Here is a 23,082-nt window from a genome sequence, read left to right as displayed (position 1 = left end):
TTTTAGAGGAGAGTCTGCAAATTGTCTATTAAACTGCAGGTATTTGTACAACTTTCCTCCTTGTCTGGTATTTCTGTCATTAGTTCACATGCTCTGACTCCTGCAGCTCACCTCCGAGCATGGATGAATCGCTTAATCAGGGTCAGCTTGCTTTGCAGTTGTGCTAGTTTGCTTTCCTGTTCCAGAGGGCTTCTAGTCTTTGCTTTTGAAAGGCACTTATAGGCTTCTGTCAGGGCTCCTTGTGCTTTCTCATAGTTCTGATACTCATCAATTTCTACCTGCAGAGGAGAAATGAGATGTCTTGCTCCAGAGATAACAAACTAGACACCTTTAGCAAGTCACAGAGGGGGATGTACCTGAGCACATGCATCGTAGAAACCTGCCAGGAGGTCCAGGGCCCGCCCTTTGGTATAGAAGCTGATGATGTTCTTCATAATCTCTGGGTCCTTACGCCAATCCAGGGATTGTAGATAGTTGGCTGCCATGATAAAGATCTCTCTCTGTCTGGAAACTCCCGCAAAGAAGACAATTTTCTCGGTATCTCCAGATTTCAGCAGTGCTCTCATAGCCTAGCAATGGAAAGGGGGACATGGGAGTAGAGGGGGGGAAAATACCATTGTGAATACAAAACCAAGCTCTGTGAAGATGGATTAGAAGCCTCTCTACTGTATGAAGTCTGTTCCAAGGTTTACTTCTCAAAACACCCTTGTTTTGAGAAATCTTGGGAAGGTAACAGGCTCAGCCTCTTCAGCTTTTCTCCCTACATATCCAGGCTGACCTTTAACTTGTTTCCTGCTTGTGTGTATTTCTTGGTGGCCAGGTGGTAATTGCCTTGTCTCATGCAGCAATTGGCAATCTGCTCCAGCAGCTCTCTCCGGGACTCCTCAGAGAGGTCCTTGGAGTCCTTAGAGACCGTCATCTTCTCAGCCATCTCCTCTGTGATGGTCAGGTTCTGCTTCAGGCAGAGTTGCAGAGCTTCATGGTACTAATGGGAGTGAGAAAACAATGAGATGTTGCAAACATTATGCTGATACTTCATATTGCTTGTGAAATTAGCTATATGAAGGCACAAACACTAGCAGCTGTGGATGCTCTATCAGAACATTGTTGTGCAGTCAAGCATCCTAACATCCATTCCCATTCAAGCACGCCCTGTCTCATTTTGTTTGCTAAGAACACATTTGTTTTTCCATGAAGACCATTGATTCTTACCTGTTTTCTCAGAGGACACTAGCGTGGCACTAAAGATTCATCCATTTCAGCTCTTTGAACATAACATTCCCAAAGGCACACATATCAGATGACTGACTTAGGCATGATTGAGTATATGAAGGTTTTCACAAATACAAATAAAATAGGCATTTGAAAGATTTTGTTAAATATTTGCTACTTCCCATATAGGAACGAATTCTGAGGAGGACATATAATAGCTTTTAGCCCAGAAAAAGGCTACCCTACCCTTGCAAAATGTAAAAGAAAGTAAGACACTGGAGCTCGCTGAAGAGGAGTGGGTGTGGGACTGCTCTGGTAAGGCTGAGCTGCAGCACAGTAGAATGTGTGAAAATTTGGGAGAGGAATGAAGCACCTTATCTATGCTGGTGGTAAGACAAGAGGGACAGCATGGGGCATTTTTATTAATGATGTTCTAATTTCCTTGTCTCCAAATACGCTAGTTTTGAGAATAGGAGTTGTTCTTTTCGCAAGATTGCAAACTCTGCAGGTTTTAAAGACAGAAATCAGACCAGAAGTCAGAAACCCATTTCTAATGTTGAGCCAGTGGGCTACCACCACTCTGGCCTGAGAGGAAGCTTCAAAGCTTCAAAGTCTGTTTACCAGCAAAGATCAATGCATGTGTGTGCATGCAGACACTTGTGCTCCTCTTTACCCATGCAGGAAGGGCCCAGTGGGGCTGGCGCTTACCTTTTTGGCTGTGAGCAGCAGCTCCATTGCCTTCTCATACTGTGCGTGTTCAATGAAGAAATCGGAGCAGCGAGCCAGCAGGGCTGGGTCTGAGCTCTCATCCAGGTCTTCAGCAATCAGCTGTAGGGCCCCAAACTGCTGCGTGGCAAAGGCTAGCTCCAGTGCTTTGGAGAAATGTCCTGCCTGCAAAGTTAAGAATACTAGAATACTTTAGAGACTAGAATAAGCACTGCAGATCAGGTTACAGGATAGCCTAGAATGGATAAATAAAGCATGAATGACTAATAAAGAGTACATGTAGTAAAAACTAGTGTTCAAGGCCAGGTAGGACAGGGCTGGGAGCAACCTGGTCTAGTGGAAGGTGCCCCAGCCCCAGTGGCAGGGGGTTGGAACTGGATGAGTTTAACGTCCCTTCTGACCCAAACCAGTCTGCGATTCTGTGATACAGTTGATTAATGTTCCTCTGCTGCAGGAACTGCTTCAGTCCAAAGTTTGATATTTTTTACTAAAAAGGCATTTACCTTGTGGTATAACATGACAGCTCTGTCCATTTGCTCTCCCTTTTCCTCATAATAGCAGGCTGCCTCTATCATGTCTTCCGGAGAGCTCAGAAGAGCCAGGTTCATCAGCTGGTCATCTAAATTGTGCTCCTATTCAAAAGCAAAGATTTGGCTCTAGGAATGCTGCAGACATTTCTTTAATTCTGTCTTCTGGCAAGCCTGCAGCTTTATGCTGTCACATAGAAGCCCATCAACCCTCTTCTGTGTAAAACCCATACCAGCTCAAGTAACTTTGAGCTGCAATGATGATAATGTGTTTCAGGCAGTTTTCTGTTGAGATATAAAAGAAAATAATATCCCATGCAACCAAGCAGGCAGAAACCAGGAGCATCTTCATTGTGGGCTGTGTATGAGCAAGCAGTCTCACAAGAGGAAATGGGCACAAACAACTTGTACTGCTTTAATTCTGCTGCCTGAGGGTAGAATCCTACTTTGCTTTGGGACAGAAATATACATCTTCACATACCTTACACAAGCGTATGGCGTTGTTGAATGCCTGGGCCCTGGTGTAGAAATGTACAGCCTGCTTAATTTCATCCTGGCTCTCGTACTGGCGAGCCAGGTGATACGATGCTGCCCAATTCCCCGTTTCATTTGCTATTTCAGCAGCCTGAAAAGGAAATAGTAATAGCTTTACTTTGTGCAGATAGTCTCCCCAGGAATGAGCACTCTCCAGAAGCAGATGGGAGCAGGCCAGGTTGGGTGGGGCTTGGAGCAACCTGGTCTAGTGGAAGGTGTCCCTGCCCATGGCAGGGGTTGGAACTGGCTGAGCTTTAAGGTCCCTTCCAACCCAAACCAGTCTGGGATTCTGTGATTCTATGCCTCACCTTCTGAACGTTGCCCTGAAAGCAGTGGACACGGACTAGGGAAAAATAATCCTGAGCCAGTGCATAATATTTTAGTGCAGACTCCATCTCTGACTGGCTCTCCAGATACTGTGCCCACCATTTCCACAGGCTCCTAGAAAAGCAACAATATTAACTGCAGTAACAAGAATCACCGGAGACTGCATTTGTCACTCCTGGAGATCTTGAACTCAAGACTAGATACATTTTATAGCATGTAGACAAGGCTTTACCCCACCTCAAGAGTGACATTCACCATAAGGGAGGTCAGCCTAGCTAGGTAAGGTTCTTGAGCAAGATGTGGCAAAATCCTGAAAAGCTGAGGAGGATGATATAGGTAAGGCAGCGGTTGAACTGAAGGGATTCGTATTCCTCCTTCCCTGCTCTTTTCACAAGCTGTATTTATTTCAGACCTGAAAGGCCTGAAGTTAGGGAGAAGGAACAAGCATAGCACTGACTTGTCTTTCATCTTGTTGACATAGTTCTCCAGGGCTTGTAAGTCTTCAGAGAGCATTCGCGGTATCTCGAACCTATGCGTGTCTGACTTCTCATAGCTGTAGCAGAGAAGAACGTATTAGATGTGAAATGACTACCTTAGTCCAATTCCTGTGTAAAAAATCCATTAATGTTGTTTGACAGCCAGAGTGACAACACTGGTAACTGCTTCATTTGTGCTATTAAGTTCACAGTGAGACCAGCTGCAGTCTGCCAGCATCATCAAAAAGAAAAAGGCGGTGGTGGTGGTGGTGGTGTTATTACTATTATTAGGCTTCATATGGTAAGAAGAAACCCAAGATTTCAAACACCAAATACATTAAAAATCACTTCCACTAACTTCTCTAGAGACTCATCAGTCCTGAGAGAGGATCGGGTGCCAGAAGTACACAGATCAGACTAAATTCTGCCACAGCAGTTGTGTCTGGGACGCTCAGGAGAAGTAAACAAGTGGGTTTTGTCATGGGAAAGGAAGGAAAAGAGGGTAGTGGTCTTCCAGAGCCAAAGTACAGGATTGGATATTAGTGAGGTTCAACCACTGGCCCTGACAAGACACTTAATCTTTCCGACACTAAGCTGAATTAGCGTGGGAGAGTGCTGGGAAGTTTATTTAACAATGCTGTCACTCCATGAGACAGAAACCACCAGAAACAGGAAAAGACTTTAATTCATTATTACTGGTCATCATCAGCCATCCCCCTTCACCTGCCCCCAGCCTTCACAGGAGAACAAGGCTCTAACCCGCCGGGTGCCTCCGGCTGGTGCTTACTGGGTGAGGGCCAGGCTCTGCTCGCCGGTTGCCTCCAGGTACTTGGCGTAGCTGTAGTAGGTGGTGCGGAGGTGAACCCGATCATGAGCTTCTGCTGTTTCGATGGCTTTCTGCCATTGGTTCGAGGCCTGATAGAACTTGTTCAGAAGGTCGTAGCGTTTGCAAGCCTTGTAGAGCCGCTCAGCATCCTCCTGGGAGGAGAGCACACAAACCCGTTAGCTCCGGTTCATTGGTGTCCCCCGCTGCAGACACTGCACTTTGGGGTAGTTCATCGGTACAGATTGTTGTAATGCACTTAAAGTAACAATAATTCAGGCAGGGGGTTTAACCAACTAAGTATACATAGCCTGGAATAGCACATCACTGGGAAACAGGATGTTTATGTGAAAATAAAGCAAGCACTCAGATCCTGGCATTTACTGTACAGTACCAGCTGGGGGGGTGGGGGGGGGGGGGGACAGGAGTGAGCCATTGGCAATTAACTGCTGTCATCAGGAGCATAAACGACTTCAGAAAGGGAAGATCTGCTCACATGGGGCTGCCTGCCCAGAAGGGAGGTCCAGCCCTCCCTGCAACCTCTGAGCAGGCCGCAGGGGCAGCAACATCCATCATGGATAACCAAGATCCATTCCTGGGAATAAATGCTATTCATTTAAGACAGAATTAGAACAGGAGAATTCTGCTGATGCTGACGCAAGGGTGAGCAAATGGAAACTATTATTTTTATGCTTTGAGAGGTACTCCTGTGGAAGGAGCATTTTCCTGCTCCACCCAATGGCTGTCCAGCTGAACACTATGTTTAGTAAATTGGGATTATGTGTCCAAGACAGAAAAATAGTTTCTCTTACTGTTTTAAATTAAAAAAACCTTAGAAAGTAGAGAAGGAAGATGCCTGCTCTGAGTCTGTAGGAGATGAGATGGAAAAAAACTGCATCTGTTTTGGTGCAGTTCCCCTCCACCTCTCCAAACAGATCTAAATATCCAAAAGGAATATTGACACTTTTCACTCACAGCATTCTCTGCCAGGAGGCTTTTCCAAACATTTAGTTTGAATTTTCCTTTACTTCTTCACTTCAACTCAGAATAGTTACTCTCTAGCATTTATACTCTTAAAATAGTTGTAGACTGCTAAACACCTTTTTAAGCCAAATTCTAATTTGCTATCTTAAAGATTTCCTTGTCTGTGAAATCTTTCCAAGAGCTTAATAATTTGCACTAATTTTTCTCTGAACTTCTTCCAGTTCATCAACTTTTTTTTCTGGTAATGAGATACTTAAGGGTGGAAGTCAGTGTTCCAGCTGTAGCTGCAACAAAGAAGTCATCAAATCAGAGCCCTAGGATGTGGTGTCTCCTCAAACGCAGCCCCAAATGGATTTTTGCTGTCATAGCACCTCGCCATTTTTGATCTAATTGCTGAATTCCTATGAACTGTGGGGTACTTCACCAATTCTCCTTTCCCAGTTTTTCCCTCTTACAGATTATATGCCTGGATCTTCTTTTTACAGATCATTGAGAAAGACACATTAAATAAAGGCAAAGTGAGTGGAATATATGCTCTTATCATTCATTATCTCAACAATGCTGCCCAGTTTTCATCTGGTCTTGAACCCATTTTAGATCTCAGGTCTAATGGTGATCAGGGGGAGTGGGTTCAGACTATGATAAAGACCCATGGAGAAGACAAGATCCATTTTGATAGGTATTTGCTGCCAGGTCAGGCTCCAGGTACAGGCCCAAGGGACAACTCACCCCATGCACCAGACTATAGGGAGAACAACAACCTGACCATGTCCTCTGGCTGTGTTGGATCTGGGCAAGTTATTGCTCAGGCGATAGGAGAAGCCAGGTTGGAACTCTGGGTGACCGCAGTCGAGCATGGCTCCCTGGGACGGCACCAGCAGCGGATGTGACTCACCAGAGCTCTCCATCCCTGCAGGAAACCTCCATTTTGCCCAAACTGCTGAAACACCTTAAGGCAGCTCTCACTGTCTGTCAGAACAAACTTTAGCCTTTCACTCCACAAGCACATCAAAATGGAACATGCATTTTCCATATTGAACCTTACAATATGTTTGTTGAAACATTTTAGCTGGAATGCTTTGAAACACATCCTTTTTCAATCCAGTCAAACCTAGAATGATTCAGCTTGGTAGAATAATGTCCCAAGAAAAGTTTTCTACTTAATGTTTCACACATAAACTATCCTTAAAAGATGTTTCCTTCGTTCAGCGCTTTCCTTCATTCAGCAATTTTTCACATGGGAGTAAAGCTCCATATAAATTCTGTATAGCAGTTAAAAAAAACAGATACAGAGAACAGGTGGCTGCCCCACCCCTGGCAGTGTTCAAGGCCAGGCTGGATGGGGCTTGGAGCAACCTGGTCTAGTGGAAGGTGTCACTGCCCGTGGGAAGGGGTTGGAACTGGATGAGCTTTAAGGTCCCTTCCAGCCCAAACCAGTCTGGGATTCTGTGATTAATTTGCTAGTCCCTTAGGCAGCAATGCCTCCTGCTACTCACATTTCCAGGCATCAGATTCTGCCACACTCATTCTCACCTACCCTCTAAGGAACACACAAAGGGCTCGGGGACTGTTGCGCTGCTGGAGCTCAGGGAAAGCCCCTGGCTAGTGTCAACACAGGGATCGTGCTGAAGGAGATGCCTACTTCCCTGGGATAAAAGCTCAACTTCAAGAAAATAATTGTCAGAACTATTCTTCATCACTCCTTGAAAAGCTGGCAACAGGTTTTATGCCCTTCCAAGGTTTTTGCACCAGTTTCTCATTTTTGTCCCTAGTGAAGCAGGTGAATATTCCCTTGCATGGTTGGTGGGTTTACCAGCATGCCCAGCTGAATGGCCAGCACAGCCACCCTGGCCTCCAGCTCCGGTTCTTGCTCAGCCTCCCTCAGCGCCTTGGCTCCTCTTGCGTGACCCATGTTTCCAAGGCAAATTTTGGCAACATCGAGACTCTGTGTCTTGACGCACATGCGAGCCATGTTCTCCCAGACAGCCTCACTGTGAGAAATGGGAAAGAAAAGGAGAGCTCTTATGGTGTCACCTTCAAGGCCTGGGTACTATGCAGGTAGAATGCAAGGGAAGAGGAGAGCATGAAAGGGAAAACCGGTAGTACTTTGGACACTTTCTGGATGTAACAAAAAGACTCCAGTTGCTGTGCAAAGATTGAAGAGGAACAGAAAAAGGCATCATATATAAAGGTTAGTTCTAGAGCTGAATGCCAGAGTCCTGAGGAAATACAGTGGGTTTGTTTTACACCAGTGTCAAAAAGCAGTTACATTGGAGAGGATCAGGTTCGAGACCATCTTAAGAACCTGAACGTGCACAAGTCCATGGGACCTGATGAAATCCATCCACGGGTCCTGAAGGAGCTGGCGAATGAAGTTGCTAAACCACTGTCCATCATATTCGAAAAATCCTGGCAGTCAGGTGAAGTTCCCGATGACTGGAAGAAGGGTAATATAACCCCCATTTTCAAGAAGAGGAAGGTGGAAGACCCAGGGAACTACAGACCAGTCAGTCTCACCTCTGTGCCTGGCAAAATCTTGGAACAGTTTCTCCTGGAAAACATGCTAAGGCACATGAAAAACAACGAGGTGGTTGGTGACAGCCAACATGGCTTCACTAAGGGGAAATCCTGCCTGACCAATTTGGTGGCCTTCTATGATGGAGCCACGGAACTGATGGACGGGGCAGAGCAGTTGACGTCATCTACCTGGACTTGTGCAAAGCATTCGACACTGTCCCACACAACATCCTTGTCTCTAAATTGGAGAGACATCGATTTGATAGATGGACCACTCAGTGGATAAAAAACTGGCTCGATGGCCATACGCAAAGAGTTGTGGTAAATGGCTCGATGTCCAGTTGGAAACCTGTAATGAGTGGTGTCCCTCAGGGATCGGTGTTGGCACCGGTCCTGTTCAACATCTTTGTCGGCGACATGGACAGTGGGATTGAGTGCGCCCTCAGCAAGTTTGCCGACAACACCAAGCTGTGTGGTTTGGTTGATACGCTGGAGGGAAGGGATGCCATCCAGAGGGACCCTGACATGCTTGTGAGGTGGGCCGATGCCAACCTTATGAAGTTTAACCGAGCCAAGTGTAAGGTCCTACACCTGGGTTGGGGCAATCCCAGGCACTGCTACAGGTTGGGCGGAGAAGCGATTCAAAGCAGCCCTGCAGAAAAGGACTTGGGGATGTTGGTTGACGAGAAGCTTAACATGAGCCGGCAGTGTGCACTTGCAGCCCAGAAAGCCAACCGTGTCCTGGGCTGCATCAAAAGAAGCGTGACCAGCAGGTCAAAGGAGGTGATCCTGCCCCTCTACTCTGCTCTTGTGAGACCTCACTTGGAGTACTGCATACAGTTCTGGTGTCCTCAACATAAAAAGGACATGGAGCTGTTGGAGCGAGTCCAGAGGAGGGCCACGAGGATGATAAGAAGGCTGGAGCACCTCCTGTATGAAGACAGGCTGAGAGAGTTGGGGCTGTTCAGCCTGGAGAAGAGAAGGCTGCGTGGAGACCTCATAGCAGCCTTCCAGTATCTGAAGGGGGTCTACAAGGATGCTGGGGAGGGACTCTTCCTTAGGGACTGTAGTGGTAGGACAAGGGGTAATGGGTTCAAACTTAAATAGGGGAAGTTTAGATTAGATATAAGGAAGAAGTTCTTTACAGTGAGGGTGGTGAAGCACTGGAATGGGTTGCCCAGGGAGGTTGTGGATGCTCCATCCCTGGCGGTGTTCAAGGCCAGGTTGGACAGAGCCTTGGACCACGTGGTTTAGGGCAAGGTGTCCCTGCCCATGGTAGGGGGGTTGGAACTAGATGATCTTAAGGTCCTTTCCAACCCTTACGATTCTATGATTCTATGATTCTATGATTCTATTTGCATGTATATAAACATTTATCATGCATCACTGTGGTTCTTGCTGTATAGACAGTTACAACACTCCCACGTTGATGTTCAGAATTCAAAAGAAAAACTATGGGAAAAGTCTTAAATACATAAACTTTACACTGGAAACGTCCTGCTACTGTCCTGCATAGGTCAAACATGGAACGGCTCTTAGGAGCCTTGGGGTTGCACTCCCATGCGGGAATGCCAGGTCTCCACAGGCAGCATTGCTCAACAGAAGGACCACGGTGCAGCTGACCATTACACGGGGTGACAAGCAAAGATTTTCATAGATTCTATTTACATCTGAGGCTTTTCAGAATAAAGTGCAGTATGTTTGACTAATAGAAGCCATAAGCATTCAAAACACCTTTTTTTTCAGTGTGTGAACCTCAGCGGAGGTATGGTCCATAAGGTTCTCACATACCAGCACAGCACAAAATAATTATTTAAATGATAAAAGCAGGGAAAAAAAAGAAAAAAAGAAAAAAAAAAGAACTGAATAACACTTCAGGTCCTGCATCTGCATGCAAGTCCTCTTCCAGTTTTACTATGATTAAAATGTTTTTCTCTTCCCAGTTGCTGTGGGAAAGCCCTGCACAAACAGGGGAAAAGTGACTAACCGGGAAGCAGTGAAGCAAATGAGACACGACATGCTGTCAGACACATACAGTGAAGAAAGGCAAAGAAAAAAATGCATTTCCTAATTTACTTTACAATTATCATAGAATCACAGACTGCAGCTACAACTGGTATAAAGTTTTCAGGTAGTAATCAACATAAATAGGTGATGTAAAGAGTACAGAGAAAATAAAATAGGATCAGAAGGGATAGATCAGGGGCAAATTTCAGATAGTTCAGAAGTTCTGCTTGCTTAGAAAAGTAAGAACACGTCTGAATATTTTACTGAATTCCTTCCATCTGCATGTCCACGCTGCATGTGGTTCAAATGCAGCCTCCTCCCATGCTCTGCTCTGACATGTCCATGTCCCCCAGACTGAGAAACCAAAAGGAGCATTGAAAGAGAGCACAGAGCTGGAAGGGCCTTACCAAAACATCAGTGCTAGATCAAGCTGGGTGCAAGTCCATGCACCGCCACTCAACACAGAAATGCTGACTTAGCAGATGGGTCCTTCCTAATTTCTGAAAAGTTGGAACTGGTTTCTTTTTTATTCCAGCCACTGCCTGTATCTGGAACTGGAAAAAGCAGTAAAAATACCTTTAAAGAACATTTAGGTCACGTTAGACATGGTCACCTGGCTTTGATCAACAAGGACAGGGAGTTGTGTCATTAGCAGATGTCCAATCTTGGGCGTGCGGGCATGGCTGTGCTTCGCTACACGGGAAAGAAGCACACTTTCCTAAATCTGCAGCATGCCAGAGGCTGCCAAAAGCCATGTCACTCTGGTGAAGGAATGCACTTGGGTGCTGTGCTCTGTCAAACTGACCGACAGCAAGTTTCTGAAAGGAAATAAAACCCTTTCTTTTTTAGAGCTTTGACAGCTCACAATTCACTCAGTGCAAGAAGATGAAAGTTCATGGGCTTGAGCAGATGAGTGGATGAGAAATCTTATTTAGACTGGAGGGAGTGGAAACTTCTGAAAGGAAACAGACCAAATAGAGTATTTTAAAGTGCATAGTTAAAAGATAAGCATTCAGAGACACACAGCACGACTTAGGATCAATCAACTAGATTGAAAAGATTATCAAGTCCAACCATTCCCCAGCACTGCCAAGGCCACCACTAAACCATGTCACTAAGGGCCTCGTCTACACGGTTTGTGAACACTTCCAGGGATGGTGACTCCACCACTGCCCTGGGCAGCCTGTTCCAATGCCTGACCACCCTTTGGGGAAGGGATTGTTCCTAATATCCAGTCTAAACCTCCCCTCACGCAGCTTGAGGCTGTTTCCTCTTGTACTATGATTTGTTCCTTGGGAGAAGAGACCGACCCCCACCTCCTGGCTCCATCGTCCTTTCAGGTAGTTGTAGAGAGATGTTACTCACCACCTATCAGCTGCATTACACTTTCCTGAACAGCAGTGACTCCTTGCCAACTTCAAACCCCGGTGGGAGCTGCTACCCCAGGGTTTCCTTTGGGAACTCTTGCCCCATGCACACCATGGGCCACCCCGGCACCAAGCCAGCTGTGTGCCACGGGCTGTCCAGATGACCTCCTCAGGAGCTCTGCCATCCCACCTCTCCTTCCTCCATTCCAAGTCGCTTGTCAAACTAACTTGAGGGGCTCTGGCAGCATGGTACCGCTTGAGCGCAACAAATATAGAGGAAGAAACATTTCCAATTAATATGTGCCCTGTGTTTAGTAATCTTTTTGCAAGCTCTGACTTAAAGCAGATGGGGAGCACACTCCAGAGCTTAGCACTGTGGTCAAACCAAACCACAGACAGACTTGGGAAGTATTAGGGGTAGAGCAGTGCATGCACAGACTTACCCAGAACAAAGCCTGAAGCAAGAGACAGGCCAAGAGCAGCTCAGCAGCACAAGTACCTGTGACACATGAAAACATTGCCTCCCTCAACCCTGCCTCTGCCCTCCAAGAGCACTTGAAGGAATGTTTCATCTAACAAACCTGGCCCTGCTCTGCAAAGAGGTCCCATTCTCCCACTGGAGCTAAGGATGATTTTATTAGGAGCTGCCCAGCCAAACCTTCTCCCCTGATCCATGTGGAGTTGCAGCAAAGGCTGGTTCTCTCCAGCAAACATGTCCCTCACAAGAAGGGACATACATGTGATATTTTAATTTTATTCCTCCAGCAAAATATTAGAAATCTGTTTCTGCTTTGAGAGACCATTAATTTTAGTACCATGCTCCACATGCTGCTGCTAAGGTATGCAAGTAGTTCTGACACAGCAACATACTATTTGCTTGCAAAGACCATCTTCATGTGCATCTATTATATACTTACATTTGTTTGCATTTATTACTTTAATATATTGTTTATTATAAGGGGAATGGCTTTAAACAGACAGAGAGGAGACTGAGATGAGATCTTATCTTAGGTAGAAGTTCTTCCCTTGTCAGGGTGCTGAGGTGCTGGCACAGGTTGCCCAGAGAAGCTGTGGCTGCCCCATCCCTGGCAGTGTTCAAGGCCAGGCTGGACACAGGGGCTTGGAGCAACTTGCTCTAGTGGAAGGTGTCCCTGCCTGTGGCAGGGGGTTGGGACTGGATGAGCTTTAAGGCCCCTTCCAGCCCAAACCAGTCTGGGATTCTGTGATTATGTCTTATTTAAAAACTAGAATGGTACCAGAGTAACACAACCCTGTGAAATGCAAAAGATTCAAAGTACTAAACTACCACTCAGCATGCAAAAGGTCTCACTGCCTAACAGAGGCCCTAACCCCAGAGCTGTTACCACCACAGAGCACTGCACCATGCCACAGCTGGGCAGCAGCATGGGCTGTGTTTCACCAAAACCCTGGGGAGGTAACACCACAGATCTGCACTCCCAGACCTGAGCCACAGCCAGGACACTGAGACTGATACACCGCAGCTCCTGCAGGAAGATCAGAGGACCTTTATCCAGAACCTCAGTTTTACCTTCACCCTGAAAAGACACCTCCAGCCTCTTCACACCATGGCCCATCAGAGCAAACAGACACTTTCTGTACCACCTATATAAAATATTCTATATTATGAAAAATAATATATATTAATATATGTAATATAAATATATATTTTATATACATATATCTTTTTAGAGCTTTCCCTTGCAAACTCCTCAGCTCAAGGCACCCATTAGGCTCGCTTCCAGGAGTGGGCATGCCCACAGGCAGGTGGTGGGTTTAGAAAAGAGAATCATCTGGGAAGCATCAGCAACACACTTCCACATTTCTCCGTGTTTCAAGAAGACCAGCCTTGGCCTTGGCCTTGGGATGCCACAACTTCCCTGGCAGGCAGACACCTCCAGCACCAGAGTCCTGTCCATCAGCTTTGCTGCCCATTGGCATGAGGGCAAATTAATGCAGGTCTGGGTTAAGAAGAAGCAGCAGGAGATGCAGGACAGGCAAACCCACGGTTTATACATCCACAGTTGTTAGTCTAGGGAGAACAATGAATCTGTCCCCGCATCCCTACAAGGCAGCAACTCTTCTTTTCAGTACCGGCTCCACTGTCACAAATAAAATGCCAAGTAATGTTTTACCAAGCCCTCAGCTCATGCTCTGGGAATTTCCTGTTCTTCCCCTCCTCCTCCTCCTTTTCTCCCCCCTGGAAAGCCACTCGTATCTGTACTTCATCAGCTGAAGTTGGAAACTTAATGAAGACCAGATGCAGCAGCAGTGCAAGCAGAGCCACGGGAACGCGCTCTAGCAGCACCCTCCCCATGCAGCACATCCAGAACCCTGAATTCCCCAGGATTCAGGCCACAGCAGCGAACTTTGATGTCACTTAAGACTGGACACAAGTTTTACCATGTATTTGATATAAAAGTTTTTCTTCCTTTGTATCTGATCTTTTGTATCTGTTGTTCTATGAAACTGTTTATAGCATCCAACAGTCCGATTTTATAAACCCTCCTGTTACTATGTATTTTTCATTGCCCCTTTTGCATGAAATGTTAAAGAAAAAGTCTGGTAAACAGAGTATTATTTAGAAGTGCTGGAGATTTATTTGTCAGAGGAATCTCACTACAAAATCGCTTTCCATTTAATGGGGTATATTTAGAAAAGGAACATATGTTCCATCTCTTGCCTCCAAATATCTTGATTAGGAGAAAAAAAAGACTCTTTCCAATTTGGGCCCCACCTCGTTGAACTGGACCCTGAGCATTCTGCTTTAAAAGACTACATCTTAATGCAAAGGGAAACACGAATATAATATTTATAACACTAACATCAGCTATAACAGCTATAACACTATATTACATAGAATATGTTATTGCATCCCTATAACATTATATTATAGATAATATATTCTAATATATGATCACATCCCTAATGCGCACATCTCCCTGGAGTGGGAGGGTAACCCCCTGTGCCTCAGGCACAGCCTGGGCTGGCAAAAATGGAAATAAATCCAGCAAGTTGGGGAGCTGCAGACCCAGTGGTGGGGACGAGGGCTTCACTTCCCCATCACAAAATAAACCACACAAGAAATTCAAGGCAGATTCTCAGCAGCACAGGCAGCTGGGACCGCAGTAGTTGTGATATGTTTGCCGTGAGACTTACTCTGGTGCAACCAGGGTCTGGACACCACTAAAGGGCACTTGGTACCAGCCTTCCCCAGCCACCATCCCAGCCTACGTGCTGCTGAGGGTGGGGTTTCATCATAGAATGATGGAGTGGTTTGGGCTGGAAGGGACCTTAAAGCTCATCCAGTTCCAACCCCCTGCCACAGGCAGGGACACCTTCCAGTAGACCAGGTTGCTCCAAGCCCCGTCCAACCTGGCCTTGAACACTGCCAGGGATGGGGCAGCCACAGCTTCTCTGGGCAACCTGTGCCAGCGCCTCAGCACCCTCACAGGGAAGAATTTCTGCCTAAGAGCTCATCTCAATCTCCCCTCTGGCAGGTTAAAGCCATTCCCCCTTGGCCTGCCCCTACAGGCCCTTGTCCAAAGCCCCTCTCCAGGTTTCTTGTAGCCCCTTTAGGCACTGGAAGCTGCTCTAAGGTCTCCCCTTAAGGAGCCTTCTCTTCTCCTGGCTGAACAAGCCCAGCTCTCTCAGCCTGGCTGCAGAGCAGAGCTGCTCCAGTCCTCACAGCATCTCCGCGGTCTCCTCTGGCCTTGCTCCAACAGGTCCACGTCCCTCTTGTGCTGGGGGCAAAGGAAAAGGATGGTACAAAGCAGGTGCTGCTTCCTATGGAAAATTAACCACATTCAGTAGTATTTTTCAAATGTCAGTAATTTGCCTGGACATCAGTAACTTAAAGTTGCACCTTCCAATCCCTGAAAAAACGTGTGAGAATAATGTCATCAGGCTTAAATGTACAACAGTGGGGGATTCTGACCAAACAATTCATTCGTGATCAACTTTACACACAGGTGATGCTGTGGCCCATCATGGCTACAGAGGGCTTGGACATGCTCAAATGAGACAAACTGTGTGACACTGAAGGTCAGCAGGGATGAGAAGATCATTCAGAAGTACTATGTAAAATTTTAAACACATCTATAAAATGGACACTGATCTTCAAACCACTGCAGACTGCAGTGCTGCTCTGCAAAGCAGCAATAAGCATTCCCAGAAACATTTCCATCATCACAAGAAGTCACAAATAATTTGTTCTGTGGTAGCACCCATCAACAGACAGACTATATGCACTTAAAATCCTGCAGCCTTTTCGGCAATGACCACCTCACTGCAGCTAGACGGATGAAGCATCTGATCCGAGGCCAATGCTGTCCCCAGTCCCAGCACCATCTCCTATGTTTTACATGATGGTAAACAGATCCACTTTTCTCATCCCCAACCATTCCCAGCTGCAACCCACTCCGTAGCCACCCACCCATCTGCAGCCACAGCAAGAGGCAATCTGGGACAGAGAAAAACATCTACTGTTTTCCTCTGGGAAAGCTGCCTGAAATGCAAACTCATTGACTTGCATAGATTTGCATATGTAACATGAAGAATTTCTCAAGTATCACAAATCTCAAACCACAAACTAATGCCATGATGTTCATATCACCTGGTCCCTTTCTTGCTCAAAGGCAAGTATGACCTAGGAAGAATATGATTTATTTTTAATTTTGATGGAATTAAAAAAAGAGGTTGAATATTCTCACATCAAATAATTGATGTCAAAAGACGAAGAGATGTGACTAAGTTTTAAATTATTAGACTGATTTGTTCAACCTTTGTAAAATACATTTTTACATATAACAAGCAAAGAAAGTTTGTACCCTTCTGAAAATATATGCTCATACTTCCACAAATCACAAAAGCCAAAGACAGAAGGGGGCAGAAGCAGGTACATGATGGGTAGAAGAGATTTTTCCCCAAAGGTAAATCTCTCCTGGCATTATCTGTATATGAACATCATCTGCTTTGCTGCTGAATGAAACAACAAATAATCCATGGCTTATAAAATATGAAAATATGGTCATTGTTCTTAGGAAGTTTCTTTGAAGAATGGCAGACACCAACCAGTGTGTTATCTAGATTGAAACTTCTAAACTCAGAGAAACATCGCCAAACACAGGAAAAAAAAAAAAGAAACCAAAGATTCTGTACTGCTGTCAAAGGATGAAGATGCTCAAAGTACCTACAGCTTAATCCATTTAAGGATTAAAAATGAACCAAGTGCTCAGAGGAGGGGTGAATTCATAGCCAGATTTGTACATTCAATTCCAATAGTTGAAAACTAATTATAGAGGCCAATGAACTTCATTGGAATATTTTCCACTCCTCCCAGCAACAAGTCTTGGAAAATGAAACGTTGCCTTTCAAAAAAATTCCCAACCAGTTTGTCTAGGTGTAGAGGGTCAGTAGGGATCTGCTGATTAGGGCAGAGTAACTTCACTGGTAAGACAGAGCTGCTATAAAATTAAATCAGTTTCTAATCTATTTTATTAATTACACTGATGTGAACTCTCGTGCCAACATCTCCAGTGTGGTCGGTGCAGCTGCTACTGGTGATGCTAGCACTGAATTGTGGTTTCTGCTTCCTCTCCAGGCTATGGACAAAAATGTCACACCTTCACTTCACCATATACTATTCAATACGCTTTGTACAGTAGGACTTTAACAGGCTCAGACCAAATAGCAGAATCCCAGGCAGGGGCAGGGGAGGCTGGTAGCCGCAGCAGGGTGATACCCACTGGGATCTCTGCCCTTGCCCTCAGCGGGACACATCAAACAGCCGTGTGGAGAGCTGGTCTCTGCAAGACCGCTCCGGAAACATCTATGTTCAGGGACAGCATGAAATAGCCTCAACAACTCCTTCTTAATTTGCTTATCAGAGCTGCTTTCCTTGCAGCTTTTGCAGCATCAGTGCCACGGACCTGGTATGAATGTCGATTCTGTACTGGATTATATTAAGCAACTTGCAGTGGCTTTTCCATGCTCTGGGCCCCAAAGGGAGGTGACCAGCCTCCCAGGGGCTCTGCAGGGCCACGAGCGCTCGCAGCAAAGCAGGATGTGCGGCTCAGGGCTATGCCAGCGATTTCCAACTTCATCCACATCATAAACACTTGTAACTACATTTTCAGACACCCCAAATCTGTCTGTTTATCAGGTGGAGAATCTCGAGATTTCATATTTTCTATTTATCTGTCATGCTCCCTTCTAGGGTTGCAGAAAGAATAGGGCACATCAGTGGGCACACACAGCCCCCTTCCACCATGCTGTTCAGCAGCCGACCCCGGTTGTTTTGCTTTCAGTAAAAAGTATTTTAGAATCCGTCTCCTCAATCTGTTCTTGCAGACCCGATGCTCCGAAGGCTGATGCTGAGGATTTCTTTTTTCCCTTCCTTAAGGACCTCTGGGCTGCTCCCCATCTCCGCTAGGATGCGCAGCCCTGGCTGGGCGGGTAGGAGGAGTGGGACGGGGAGGGGGGGCTCTCCGAGGGGAGGAGGGACAACTTTAGAAGTCTCCATAGTCTTTTCCTTTCAGGAAACACATCCTGTTAATGTTTGACTGTCGTGGCAGTGGCTCTGTTTGTTGCAGTCGACTACGCCCTGAGGCTCACCAAAAACAGCCACAAAAACAACCATTTCCTCTCCGTGGAGGGGGGGCTCTTTCCCCACAGCAGTGGCTGTTCTGCGGCCCCTGCACTCGCAGCTTGGGTCTTCAGAGAGGGACACGGCAGAGCAAAGCCCCAGAGATTCTCCAAACTCGCAGCGCTCTGTGAGATGACAGCATTCCCCTCCAGTTTGGCTTGCCTTTGAGAGAATGACATTTGTCACAGTTTGCGGGATATTCTGAAGTTTGCACCCGAAAACAAGGCTTTTGGAGCAGTGCTGGTTGAGTCAGAGGACTGGGCGCTTGGCACACTGCTGGCCAGCATCCCCGCCTCGGCCCCAGCAGCAGCTCCAATCTCCTGCTTCAAGACTGGATTCTGTCAGGATTTGCTGCATCTTGCAAGGAATGGACCTCCCTGTCGTTCAGTTCATCACAGGACTGGCATTCCTCATCAAAGTGCAAGAAGGTGGATAAGCTGAAGCTGGGAAGGACCTAAAAAAGCCTTTCTGTGTTCTTATTTTATGGAATTCCCCAACCTACCTCGCAAAATTCTCATTTCCTTGATCAGAAACACCTCTGGAGTTGACTTTGAGAATGAACGGTGATGTCCTCTAGCCCTTCGTAACATCCTCACGAAACTGCCTGTTTCAAGTCCAATTTCAATGTGCTGCAGCTGACTGAGACCTCGTGTCTTCTGCAAACAAGGACTGGCAGCAAGCTGACAGATATGACTGTCCAGAAACTGGTAGCCACAGCTGTGTTGGTAGCCCTGGTCTCACTTGTTCTCAACAACGCCGCTGCCTTTACTTCCAACTGGGTGTACCAGACCCTGGAGGATGGGCGTAAGCGCAGCGTGGGGCTCTGGAGGATGTGCTGGCTGGCAGAGAAGAGCAGAGGAGGTGCAAGCACAAATGCCAGGCATGGGCAAGGGGAGGAGCGCGAGTGTGAAGCCCTGGGTTGGGGTTCAGAGTCAGCTGGGTTCCAGGAATCCCGTAGCACTGTCAAACGTAAGTCCCATCTTTTGTCTGCTCTGCTTTTGCTATGCTGTGACTGACAAAATGTACCTGGTCCCCACGAGATTTATAACCTAATCCTGAAATCGTTGTTAACCACCTTATTCTAAACATCTCTTAACATTCATCCCCAAATAAATTAATTTGGGAAAAAAATAATAATGTCCACTAGTGATGAACTCAACTCCTCCTCCTCCCACCCCACAAAAGCAGTAATTTACACCATGTTGTTTTACACAGTACATGGAACTATGTTAGTGCAAGTCCAAAGCTCTGAGACATCTGCTGCTTGCTTTTTCCTCCTGGGTCCCTGCTATCAGCATGTCTCTTGCTTCTCAATACATTTAACTCCAACCCCAGTTGCTCTGAATACCATAAAATTAAAAAAACAAAATAAGCATTCAGATGCCATGGGAAGGTATTTCACCTTCTGCGTACATTTGTGGAAAGTGCCAGGAGTGGAAAAGACAGAAATACTTTTGGTAAAAACATGTAAAATTGAGACAGGCCTTAACGTATGCAACTATATATAGCAATTGGTATCCTGCTTGGGGAACATGAACGTCATGAAGGATGGTGTGTTCCTCATTTTGCAAATTCACAGACCCATGGGATCTGACAAACGCTTATGGCTTAACCTGAGCTAGTTACAAGTTTTGGATGAGATGAAACCTATAACCTCTTGAGAATTATAACGCTGAATAATAAAAACGTTCACTTTAATTCTCACAGTCCTCGTGTTACACCCCTGCTGTCACTCAGCACTAGAGCAGAGCTGTGCCTGGAGTAGCTGCGGCCGCTCAGAGCAGGCCATGAGTGGGTGGTAACACCAGGGTGGTGTGTCCCCCACATCACTGCTCTGTCTGCAGAGAGCCATGCAATAGTTTGGGTTGGAAGGGACCTTAAAAGATCATCCAGTTCCAAGCCCCATCCTTCAAGGAACTGAATTTAACAGAACAAATGCCTATGAAGTTTATGCCTTGACAGACACTAGTATTTTTCTAGAGGTTTTAAGGGTGCTCATAAACAGCTCTGCTGCCTCGGTGCCATTAATAATGAGTGATTTCAGAGATTTTTTTTCATGGTTTGAAATGTGGAGAAAAAGCAAAATGCTCTGCTCCTCCTCACAATCTCTGGAGATGAAAACACAGAAGTATGAGGGGAACTTCTTCTAAAAACCTGTTTTAATGTGGACCCATTCCATATAATGTTTTCCAACAAAATTGCACAGTAACATTTCTTTCACATTCGTTAATATTAAACCTGCATAAAGCACAAACAGAAAACTTCCAAACTTTTGTAAAGCCCTAAACCTAACTTGCAAATCTTTTTTAATCAAAAGAACTTTTGTAATGACAAATAATTATAAAAAAGATTAGACCGTTGAAAAGCTCCTTGATGTGTATCAGCGATTTCTTCACTAGAATCATTGTCCCAGTTAATATTTATAAGCCATTTCTAACTTGAAAAACATGCACACCAGTCATGAATGTTAAAAGTACACATTCTATAATCAATAGCTGGAATGAGCTGCATATTGGAATTTGGCACCTGCAGCATTTTAAACCCACCAACTTGTATTTCTTGCTGTGCACAAGTCAGAAAAGGATGGGCACAGATATGCCAGTTTCATAGCAGAGTTGTTTGGGCAGCAATTTTTTTTAGTCAAATAAAAGCAAAATGTGATTGATTAGAAAAATTTAAAATTTCAGAGTAATAATCACAGCATGGTCAAGTCCCCAGAAGAATCCTCTAACAAACACTCTTAAAATTTCTAATTTAAAGGAGAACTTTGAAGCCCAGTGATGCAATTTGTATAGGAATAAAGCATCCATTCACTATTTCATCTGGAAGAAAATAGTAAGCAAAAGGCCAATTCTGCATTTAAAAGAAAATCTCCGCAGCTGTGCCATGACAAACTAAGCAGGAAACAAATCTGTTGAGAGATATGTTTCCAAGGATTGTACATACAGTCAGTACAGGCCTGATGCTGCATCCATGGTTTTGTCATTTCTCTAATGAGAAATCACACCTTATTTTAGAAATATATACATGGCAATCCTCATCTGTCACTTATAGATAAATCACAAACTTGTATGTGTATGTTTATACGTACATATAAAAACTTTCCAAACAAAAAAGTTCCTTCCTTAATGATAAGAGTTAACATGCAGTATTTTGGATGCCATTTGCCAAACAATAAACAGAAAATACGTTCTTCCAACAGCACTGCAATAAAAGCCACAATCTTGCTCATGTTAAAAAAAAGAAAAATTATGTATACACACACATACATATGGGGGGGCCAAGTTATTTATATCACAGTTCAACAGAAAAAAAGTAAAACCTTTGAGAATTTGCTTTACCATATACTGATGACTTCGTACAAGTAGTATGCAAGTAACAGCCAACTAAATGCACTACTACAAGCAGGCTCACTCACTGGCGGAGAGAACCGCATTCTTAAAACCTCTATTTTTCACTGATTTTCACTGCCTGCTCTTTCTCCCACTGGAATCACAGGCAATGCTCTCAGGGGACACAACACAGCTGGGGTGGGGTTCCCCCCTCCCATCATGTACACAGCTTAGGCAAAATGACTGCAAGAAAAATTGTGGAAGTAGCTCATTGTGTCAGGATTGCACATGCTTAAATTGAAAATAAACTACAGTAAATTGAAACTATTCATAATTGAAGTTTTGCACATTTTTTTGTGTATGACAGATCACAGCAAATGATCTGTCAAAAGATCATTCAGGGAATGAACTGCAAGTCACTGTGATGGAGCATGTCTGCCAAAAGCCTCTCTGGAAAGGCAAAGTCACATTCCATATGAAACACCTCTCTGATCCAATTCCCTGGTAAGACGACACCTGTGTGAATTATTTCACTGTAACACAAATCACTGGAGCTAGAGGAAAATGAAGGTGTTTCACACTCATGTCCTATGATGTAAACACTGCATCAGGAATATTAAAGTGTCAGTAAAGGACAACTGGTATAAATGTCAAGTGACACAAAAGACCAGGGGACCTTACGGATGCTGCAGCAGAGGCGCCATCAGAAATGAAAGATTAGAATTGGGGAAAAAAGAAATCCAAGGACAGAAGTAAATGATATTAAAAATATTATATGGAAACAAAGCGTCTCACTGTTAACTATTTCAGCAAGGCACAATGCAAGAAACATGGATAACGCTGGTCATAGAGGACAGTACCTCAACTCTGTTTTTCAAGCTGCTTTATCCACTTCTTTCTTTCTCTCCTTGCCCTGCACCCTTCTTGTAACCATCTGTGATGCCAAAAAGCTTCTGTGAGACAGTTCAAATGACTAACAGTAAGAATAAAAAACAGGTGGAAAGTTTGGGGTATGGGGATGGGATGTTTTTTTGTGCAGTTATTTTTCTGTTGGATTAAGTGGTGGTACCCGGAGTCCAACAAGTTCTGCTTCTAGCCCAAGCTGCATGATGTTAGTGTGAGATAGCTTCTTCCTTGAAGTGGCAACAAGCTACCAGAGCTGAAATCTTTGCTTATGCTGAGAAGCAGAGCCCAGTTATGAGAACACCAATCAAATTTTTCTAACGTGGACAAACCTAAATGACACAACCTTAAAAGGCTTCATCAAGAACTTAGATGGTACATCCCCTCTTTAAAAACTTTAAGGAAACCTACCCAGGTCACCTCTCCTGTCACCTGAGCGAAGGCAAAGAAATTTGCCAAAGTTTATGGAAATGCAGTTTCAGAGCTGTTGCAAAAATTCAGAAGATTATGCACTTGTCTGCATCCCTTAACCCTACTACATGTAGTAGAAGCATACACTTAGTAAGATCTTGGGTAAGACAGTGTGTCTTGAGTACTCAGTACTCATCTTTGGGCCCACTTAATGCATCAGCAGACCCATTATACTGAGCAACACAGCATCATGCAAGGACACACAAGCTACC

General features: G+C 45.0%; 2 protein-coding genes across 7 annotated transcripts in view; one reads left to right on the top strand and one right to left on the bottom strand.

The window, feature by feature from the left end:
• IFT140 (intraflagellar transport 140) overlaps positions 1-23,082 on the bottom strand; it is an 84,376-nt gene that overhangs the window by 1,409 nt on the left and 59,885 nt on the right. For all 6 annotated transcript variants that reach the window (XM_030482827.2, XM_030482831.2, XM_030482830.1 and 3 more), the window contains 10 exons: positions 7,423-7,600; positions 4,590-4,780; positions 3,784-3,879; positions 3,308-3,440; positions 2,947-3,090; positions 2,442-2,570; positions 1,921-2,103; positions 779-985; positions 357-569; positions 112-278 (listed from right to left, as the gene is read on the bottom strand). In XM_030482827.2, the coding sequence (XP_030338687.1) occupies positions 112-278; positions 357-569; positions 779-985; positions 1,921-2,103; positions 2,442-2,570; positions 2,947-3,090; positions 3,308-3,440; positions 3,784-3,879; positions 4,590-4,780; positions 7,423-7,600 (1,641 nt within the window). The remainder of the gene's footprint in view (positions 1-111; positions 279-356; positions 570-778; positions 986-1,920; positions 2,104-2,441; positions 2,571-2,946; positions 3,091-3,307; positions 3,441-3,783; positions 3,880-4,589; positions 4,781-7,422; positions 7,601-23,082) is intronic.
• TMEM204 (transmembrane protein 204) overlaps positions 18,070-23,082 on the top strand; it is a 29,244-nt gene continuing 24,231 nt past the window's right edge. Inside the window, exon 1 of the mRNA XM_030482842.1 lies at positions 18,070-19,133. Within this exon, the coding sequence (XP_030338702.1) occupies positions 18,854-19,133 (280 nt within the window). The 5' untranslated portion in view covers positions 18,070-18,853. The remainder of the gene's footprint in view (positions 19,134-23,082) is intronic.

This window comes from Strigops habroptila, chromosome 4 (assembly GCF_004027225.2).
Source record: "Strigops habroptila isolate Jane chromosome 4, bStrHab1.2.pri, whole genome shotgun sequence".
In the NCBI taxonomy this organism is placed as follows: Eukaryota; Metazoa; Chordata; class Aves; order Psittaciformes; family Psittacidae; genus Strigops; species Strigops habroptila.
Note: the sequence above shows the minus strand (reverse complement) of the source record. Positions and strands in the feature narration are given on the sequence as shown.